We start from the raw sequence: 9,150 nt of genomic DNA, 5'->3' as shown, positions 1-9,150 counted from the left end.
AGACAGCATCGCTGTATGCTTCGTACAGAGGGTTAATGTCATAGACTGCTGAACCGGATGTGATTCCTGCTCCGTCTCAGTGTTGTCGTTGCGTGGCCAATCAATGGCGGACGGAGCCTGTGCGTTTGTCTGGTAAACGTAGCCTACGTTTTGCACAAAATACAGGCCTACTCGAATATAAATCGGTCAATAAAATATTTTTAGTCGCGTTTTCGACCCAGCTCAGATCTTCGCCCGTCAGCATGGATGTGAATTTGACCATCTCTCTGATGCGGGGCCAAATGGGCGCTGTCATAGAGAAAGCCGTGAACGTCGCGGTGGAGACCGTGTTAGGAGAGATGATCCGTGTGGTCGGGCTCAAATTTGAGGAGATCAAACGGGAGATGACCGCTAAAGAGAAGGAGAATGAGAACATGCGGAGAATGTTGGAGACGTCCCGCTGTCAGATGAAAACAATGCGCAAGTACATTAACGTCTTGGCTGCTAAAGACGCCAACCATAGACTGCATCAGGGAGATGGAGACATGACATTATCCACAGGCATGTACTGCAGAAGAGTCCCGACGAGCACCGTGTCAGTGTGTGCCAAAGCCCCAAACCCCTGTCCCAGACCGAGAGTCCCTGAACCTGCCCCTGTAGCTGGACCCTCATGGGTGAGACATCAGATGCACATGTCCAAAGAAACCTTAAGAAATGAGAATCACATTGCTGATTTCCACAATGAAGAGATCCATGGATCATCAGTTAATAAAGGTATGAAACGCCAGCTGATATACATGAATGGGTGATTCAGTACCTTTTCATATTCCCATCATGTATATATTAGATTAAAATAACAAAGATTAGATAGAAATCATGTTTGTTAGTTGTCTTTAAATTAACAGTATCACAACATATGGCTTAAATTGTTAGTTAACCCCAAAATGAAAAATATCCCATAATTTACACACCCTAGGTGTATATGACTTTCTTCTTTCAGCCAAACACAATCAGTGAGTCTTGTCATTTTTGTCGCTAAGATAAAACTGGCAATTTATTAAGAAATATTTTTTTCTCTAATTGAAATATCACTTTTAATTTGTACTTTTACTTTCCATCCCGCTATCATTCTGCAGGAAGTGACTATTTCTGCTGGAGACATTTCTAGCTAGGTATTAGAAGTTGATTAGAATACTTTTGTGATGTTTTGTTGAATTATTTGGTTTGTCTTGTGCTTTAAACATTCAATTATGTTTAAATAAATGACAGAAATGGGTGTGATTGTCCACATTTCAGCTGTCAATCCCTCACTGAGCAACTCTAGCTCTTTATTTCCATCCTGTTGAGTTTCATCTTGTTAATTTTCTTGCCATTGTGTAAAAATTATTTCTTAAACTACACTTTCATACACTACATTTTTTTATAGCAACTCTTCCTTATATTATAACACAAGAATACTGTACTCATTTTAAAGAAGTTACATAGCTGCATAACAGGAATGATCAATACTATTCCACGGTTAGTGATGATACAAGCAAATATCACCACAACAAACAAATGGGGCTGTTTACATGAAGGAAACCCTTTTAAACACTACACTAATACCTCCATAAAATATAACACAAACTTTTTAAGTTACAGAGATCAAAAGGTGCTGCATAACAGGAATGAACAATACTATTCCATTAACCGTATATATATCACAGCAATAGGTGGATACATGCAAAGGTATCTTGTTGAAAATGGATGGATTGCATTGCAGCCAGACACACACTCAACACTGTAAAGTACACTACTACTTCACAATAAATACATTGCACAATATATATATATATATTAGGGCTGTCAAAAGATTAATCACGATTAATCACATCCAAAATAAAAGTTTGTGTTTACATAATATATGTGTGTGTTCTGTGTATAATTATTATGTATAAATACACACACATTCATGTATATATTTAAGAAATATTTGCATTTATATACTGTATATACAATACATTTATATAATTTATATTATATATAAATATGTTATATATAAAATATAACCAATTTTTCTTAAATATATACATGATTGTGTGTGTTTTTATATATATAAATAATTATACACAGTACACACACATATATTATGTAAACACAAACTTTTATTTTGGATGTGATTAATCTTTTGACAGCCCTAATATATATATATATACAGAAGTATATTGCACTGTGTATTTTAATTGTATCACTCTTTGTATCAGTATCACTCAGAACTAGTGGTAGGCATTTTTTTAAAAGGCCGATATTGATATTTCGAACAGGGTGGTAGACTATATACTATTTAACGATAGCACATATCATATGCACAATTACTGATTTTCTATAAACATTTATTTTATACAATATTTATTTACTATATAGCCACTGCAAGTGTGCTTACATAGACAACTTGAGAATCATTTCAAGTATCATCACCGTAATATTAGCAAACAGGACGCTGCATAGTTTCAAAGTGGGACAAACTGACTATTACTAGTTAATCAAATCTTTTGCTAATGCATTGTCACTCAATGCTAAATGCCACTTCTTGAATTGTAACAAAAGAAAACTAACAAATATTATTTCAATTCCCATAAATGTTACTTTAATGTTTTATAAAATATACAAGGACAGTTATGATGGGGACATGAATATTAATTTCATTACTTAAATGACCCACTATCACTACTCAAAAGTTCAAGGAAAACAGTTTAGGAATTTTGTAATGTTGACTATTATTTTCAATCAGGCAGTGTGTATTATACTTTCCTAATGTTTTCGCTCAACTCAACAGAAAGTGACTTTTGTTGTTTCCATAGTTGATAACGCAAGCCCTCACCTGGTGGACAGTCAGGGGCTTCTGTCTGAGACCAGTGATCCAATATGGGGTCAAACCTCTCTGGCCTCTGCAGAGACTGGGCACACAGACATGCCCGACAGCAGCGTCCTCTCTGCACCCATGATGGCAGATCCAAACATGTCCTCCCAGACCGCAAGCACAAGTACAGTGACCTTTGGAGCACCATCGCTGAAGATCAAACAGGAGGAGGCCGAGGTTGAAATTGTCTGTGTGAAGGATGAACCCGCAGACGCTGGCAGCATGTCTAGGCTTGAATATTCAAACCCTGAACTTCACCATCAAGTTGGGGAACCAGAGCTTGGGCTCTCACTAGATCTACCTGCATCCTTTCACGCTCTTCAGTGTCCAGGCACTTCAGCAGACCTTGCAATCCCAGCATTCATCAACATGGACCCAACCTCCTGTAAGTATAAAATTAACATTTTTACACTGTTTTATTTTTATTTGGGGTATTATGAACGTGTAGATAGTAGAGCCTTTTCTCAGGCTTTTAAATCCCAGATATCACACATATGTCGCCAAGATATGTTTTTAAGTATGGTTGACAAAAAAAATGTATTGCGTAAAAACTTCAAAGAATAATTCCATTAAAAAAAACCTTGTTTTTATTTTATATACTGGACAAGGGAATAATAATGACAGTATGAAGGTTTTATAAAGCTGATTTTAACAATCCTGTTTGATAAAGGGGCGATATGTACGAATTTTCTTATATGAATTGCTTTTTATATTGCCAATGTGTGAACAGCTTGTAACGAAACGTAAAAAACGAGAAATTCCCCGACTTTAGGTAATCGATGAAAGCCTGATTTTTGTGTGAAGGACTCCGTTTGCCGGGAAAATCCAAAGGATGTGACATTTATGCGCACTCCCAAGATACTCTCTTCTGTTCAATGACACATGAAATGAATGCAAATTGCAAATACAATATTCAGGATCATGCTGAAAGAGCTATTGTGTACCGTAATGTCAATGTGTCATTCAAAGAAAAGGGATTTAGTCAAACTATAGTCTCAAATATACTTTATAATCAAACTATCATAACAGTGTAATTTGAATTACCTCATCTGTCAACATGATGCCGGTGAATCGCAGAGCTGGAATAATCAGCAGCATGGATGATTCTAGTATATTGCTGCAAAGGTGTTTCCAACTTTTTACTTCTAAGTGAAGAACGAAAAAGAACTTTGGCGTGAGTAATGCAGGGCTTTGAATCACGTTCAGTCTCCTGTATGTTACTTGTGCTCGAAGTTGCTGGCTGCAGTTCACTTAACGGCCACCGGTGTCGCTAATAACAAGGGTTTCTAAATTCTACATACAGCCCCTTTAATACAAGATAAATGCTAACCATCGGAGTATAGTGTAGCAGTGGTTTTTAATAAACGGTAAACGGAAGCTCAACCGTTCGTGCTTGACATTAAATTACATCTATTCATTATATAAAGCGATCGTGACTCTTCAGAAGACTTTGGTTAAACTGCTTAATACATATATGGATTTCTTTTATGATTATTTATGAACGTTTTAAAGTGTCAGAGTTGTGGGTGAATAGTCTTTCAATGGAGGGACAGAAGTCAATTAGATTTCATTAAAAAAATGTTAATTTATGTTCTGAAGATGAATGGAGGTCTTATGGGTTTGGAACGACATACGGTTGAGTAAATGATGACAGAACTTTAAACAAGCCTTTTAAACTTGTTTTTAAAAATTCTTAATAAATTGCAAGAAATTTAAAGTTCTATTTAAAGTTTTACTGAAGTGGAAGTGCACCAAAAAAGATTATTAAAATTAAGTGCTTAACTTTAAGGGAATCAAGACAAAGCTTTTATAATTACGTTAAAAACTAGTGTAACCATGTAGAATCAACCAATAAAATAAAACATTTGACTTACTCTAATTTAATTGAAAAACTGTATGACTTTGTGACTGTATGACACAAATATCCTAAAACAACATCTAAGGGATATTCAAAAAACATTTTGGAGAAATTATCTGATCGTGTGGTTAGAAGTATATTTTTGTTTTGATACTTGGTTTTGATTGTGTGGTCCAAACCCGTCGGCCACAGACCTCTTTTGGCTTTGTTAGACGCTGAACTGAGGTCCGTGAGCACTAGCAGCAACCGCTGTTTACCACTGTAGCAAGAAGAAAAGGCACTAAAATGGAAATCATGGTTATCTTCACCGGTACCAATGGTTTGTCACTTTGGTTTTACAATCAAAACTTACAAACACCTGCCATGGACATGTTGCGAAGAGTGAAAGCTGCTTTCTCAAGGCAATTTCTACAGAAGAGCAGCAGTGAGATGTTCATAATCACAACTTAAGCTGTATTGCTTTAATACCAGTTGCAAAAGTGAACTGCAATCCACATGAACTGTACCGTACCTGTTTTTTAATAGGTTAGGATTTCAACGCTCAATACTCAGGTTTTCAGTCTGAGGAATTTGGTGTATGGCAGTGACGCTGATGTTGTTATAAGTCATTGTTAGTCTTACACTGAACTTCGACCCTGTAACACAGAATTAAGGTTTGAAAGTTACAAGGTTGAAATGGTCATAATATAAAAAAAATTAAAAAAATGAAAACAGAATCAATATTGACAGTACCTCACGAAAGGCTCATTGTACATATGATGAATTCATACATATCAAGTCATGCTGAGTTTAAAGAATCTATTCATTTGGAAAATGGAGAAGCTGAGCAAGTCTTCATATTGGATTCCTTTTTTCAGACTCTGTAATGGCAAAAACAGCTGCTGAAAAACAGAGAGCATACAGGGCGAGAAGGGATGCTGATCCTCACCGCAGGGAAAGGTACCTCCGAACTGAGCGAGAGAGGTGGAGAAGAGATGTTGAGACAGGGAAAAAGAAGAGAATTGGTGACCTGTGTGAGAAGGCTCAGAGATGGAGGCGCAAGCAGTGGAGAGACGCCAAAGAACGACAGAAGAGGAAACCATTTTTCAAAATAATTGACTCCCCTCCAGACAGCCCCGAAACTAGTCTGATGGTGTTACTGCAACCCCAAAGAGGACCGCAGACAGACTGACAAGTCAGGGTCAGGACGTCCCAGGTGCAACTCTTCATGGCCTTACCTAAACCAGCATAGCCTTAAAAGTGAGGTGATCATAAAAGCACTTGAGTCCATCAACATTGAGGCTCCATCGGGTAGTCACTCAGGCACCCAGTAAAATGACTTGTGACCAAGTCAATGAGCTGCACAATATTTCAGATGTGACTGAAAGAGAGAGAGGATGACTGAGATTCTGGGTAATCCATCGTTTATGATGGATCTTAATCTCCACTGACTGAACCTTGTGACATCTTGACATTAAAATTCACAAAGATGGGCCATGCTAAATTAATGTGTTACTCTTTGTATTACATGTGTTCTGCTATGAGGTACTTTGTAATGAGTGGTCAAAATTTAAATAAATGAATTAATTGATGTATGATTGAATCAATTAAGGTATATTTCAATAACAGTAGACACTTCAACCCTGTTATCATTTTTCAATTCTGTTGAATTGGACTCAGCCCTGTTACGTTTTCCCCCATCGCTGTGTTTTTGTAATATTCGGAATCTGCATATTTACAGAGTATCGGAAGTAACCAGTAAATTAAAATATTTCATGCTTTGCAATAGCATTACTGAATATCTTTAGAATACTGAATCATGTGTTAAACTGTAACAGGAATATATATATATATATTTTTTTTTTCAATGAATTACATCAAATAACTTGGTAATTTGGGCCTGAGGTGGAAAATATTTCTTCTTGAGACCAACAATAAGATTTTCATGCAATAATGAATGTTGATTATTTCATGAAAATGGTATTTAATGTTTTATTTGAAAAGGCCAGGTACACAGGGCATCCATTTCTGAAAGTGTTTGTTTACTATTGTAAGACCTTGAAGTTACATTAAATGTTTCATAGCACAGGCCAGATCATGGAATACTTTGTTCAAAACTTTTTTTTAAAGGAGCTTTCAGTGAATGAGACTGATAATCCTTTTCTAACGAATATTCATGTTAAAATTGTCAGAATTAAAAATCAAAAATAAATCGAGCTGTTCATGTTTTAATACACATCGCAAGTCATTCATTGAAGGGGAATCACAAGAGAAATGCATCAACATGAACAGGTGAGTCTAACTGCTTTACTTGAACTTTAAAACTTTAAAAGGTCACCGTGTTTAACATATATTAAGACTTCTAATTACCGTACTAAACCGACATTCATGGTTTTATGAACATTTGTTTTATTTCTGTACATTTTTAAACATTTCAGAATAGTGTTTTTAAATGGTATGTTAATATAGAATTGATAAATGATTGTAAAGGTAACAGGGCTGATGGTAACAGAGTTCAGCTAGACAAGGAAAGGTCATGACACTATATGCTTATTAAGAGAATTGAATGTGAAAACTTTACAATAATTTTCAATAATCAGACCAGCCTTTACTGTACAAAATGGTAACAGGGTTGAAAAGAAGCATAAAAAGGAAACATGTCCTTGTAGAGTTGATGTTGCCATCCAAATCCTATAATTATGACGCAATTTAAATAAGAGTTAGAGAGCCTTATGATGTCAACAGGGTTGACATGTAACCTGAGTACACACCTTCAACCTAAATCGACAAATATATTAAGAATAAAGCTTTTACTTGTTAATATTTGTTTTAAATATAATGTGTGTGTGTTTGCTAAGCAAAATGAAGTTGAAAAGAAAGCTGAGGACCGACAGACAGACAAAGAAAATTAAACCTATTGTCTGTTCTTCGTTTACAAAAATGCTTGTAATTATGCATAGTGAAAGTAAAAACAAAAAGGTAAATATTGGATCCATTTAGTCCAAGTTTGGGTCAGTTTTATTTTTTCTTTGATTAAATCATTTAGCTGCTTTAGTGCTTTTCAACATAAATCTAACAACAGCCAATTCAATTTCTTTGTTTTTCTGAAATGGATTACTGTTAGAAAAAGTTCTAATGTTTGTAAATTTGTTTTACAGCCATGTCGGATGCGAGCCCAGAGAGTTTTGAAAATAATAAATGTACAGGTAAGTTTAATCCCTTCATTTACAATGTCGAGTTAAGCGCATACATTCATAAAGGTTTACTGTTCAGTGTGAGTCCCAGCTAAATCACCGGTGGTTTTGCAGCTGACGAGAGGGCCATTCTTGAGTGGCAGGGAGAAATGGACTGGAAAATCAACCACCTGACTGCATTGGTTCAGTGTCTTGTGGGGAACCAGCACTTTGAACCCTCACTGCAGATGGAGGATGAAGACGAGGATTGTGTCTTGCCTCTGATGTCAATGGAGGATCTTGACCGGTTGGAGCAAACACTTCTAGACAAAGGGAACATTCAAAAATTGGTAAGATTCTTTGGAATTATCTAAATAAAGCAGTTTTTGGTCAATTTTTATTTACATGCTATATTCAATCTCTGTTTTAGGTGAACAGATTGTCTGTTAGTGGAGGTCAAACTATGAAAAAGACCGTGGGGAGAATTTGCAACAAGGTCTTTGCCTCAAACTTGGCCAAACAGCTCAATTGGTGCGGACGTGGAGACAAGCGAGGCTTGAGAAAAACAAATATTGGAGTACTAATAATAGGCATGTCTAAAACGAATGGAACTCTTTTAAGAATAAAAGTATTGTAGTGATATAGTTGCATATCTCAGTCGATTCACATACGAATACATTTTAATTTTCTTGTTCCACTTGTGCTGACTAAAATTTTACAATTACATACATAAACACTGTCAGACTTGGGTGCTCAGGTAAAGTTCAGTAATAAATAAAATAAAAATGTTGTTTTGTTTCTTTGTAAACTAATAACCTATCTATTTAACATAACAGCTGCAGCAATGAGGAACAGTGCCCTCCTGAATCCCACAGAAGCAGAGGCAGAGAAATGCATCAAAGACTATCTGCGTTTGGCCCCAGGAAGGACATCCTCCTAATCTATTGTAAAAAATGTCAGTTTTGATTTATACATTGCTTGTACAAAGAATTACTGTATTGCATACTGTTAAATAAATATTTTAATAACTACTTGATCTATTGTTCAGAAGTTGTAAATTAGGGTTATTAGAGTGTCCACAGTCAGTGGCAATTTTCTTTTAAACGTAATGATTTTAGATTAGGCTTAAGCCTAAAATTTTGAGCTGTTTTAACTGAAAGAGACTTGCAATTGTTTTGTCTCAAGATTTTTGATCACAAATGTTTAGAGCAAATTGGATTTTTCATTTCTCATCAACTTAACATTCTCAGAAGAATTAGAAA

General features: G+C 35.7%; 1 protein-coding gene across 3 annotated transcripts in view; it reads left to right on the top strand.

The window, feature by feature from the left end:
- Positions 1 to 9,150, top strand: part of LOC307001573 (uncharacterized protein) — an 11,970-nt gene continuing 2,820 nt past the window's right edge. Inside the window, exons 1-6 of one of the 3 annotated variants that reach the window (XM_079618253.1) lie at positions 23 to 753; positions 2,820 to 3,263; positions 7,874 to 7,921; positions 8,024 to 8,238; positions 8,319 to 8,478; positions 8,725 to 8,843. In XM_079618253.1, coding sequence (XP_079474379.1) covers positions 243 to 753; positions 2,820 to 3,263; positions 7,874 to 7,921; positions 8,024 to 8,238; positions 8,319 to 8,478; positions 8,725 to 8,828 — 1,482 coding nt within the window. In that variant the 5' untranslated portion in view covers positions 23 to 242 and the 3' untranslated portion in view covers positions 8,829 to 8,843. Of the gene's footprint in view, positions 754 to 2,819; positions 3,264 to 5,593; positions 6,912 to 7,873; positions 7,922 to 8,023; positions 8,239 to 8,318; positions 8,479 to 8,724; positions 8,844 to 9,150 lie in introns of those variants that run through there. The other 2 variants (XM_079618254.1, XM_079618252.1) reach the window with 2 other exon arrangements.

Source organism: Phoxinus phoxinus (assembly GCF_949152265.1).
Source record: "Phoxinus phoxinus genome assembly, chromosome: 7".
NCBI classification, from domain to species: domain Eukaryota; kingdom Metazoa; phylum Chordata; class Actinopteri; order Cypriniformes; family Leuciscidae; genus Phoxinus; species Phoxinus phoxinus.
Note: the sequence above shows the minus strand (reverse complement) of the source record. Positions and strands in the feature narration are given on the sequence as shown.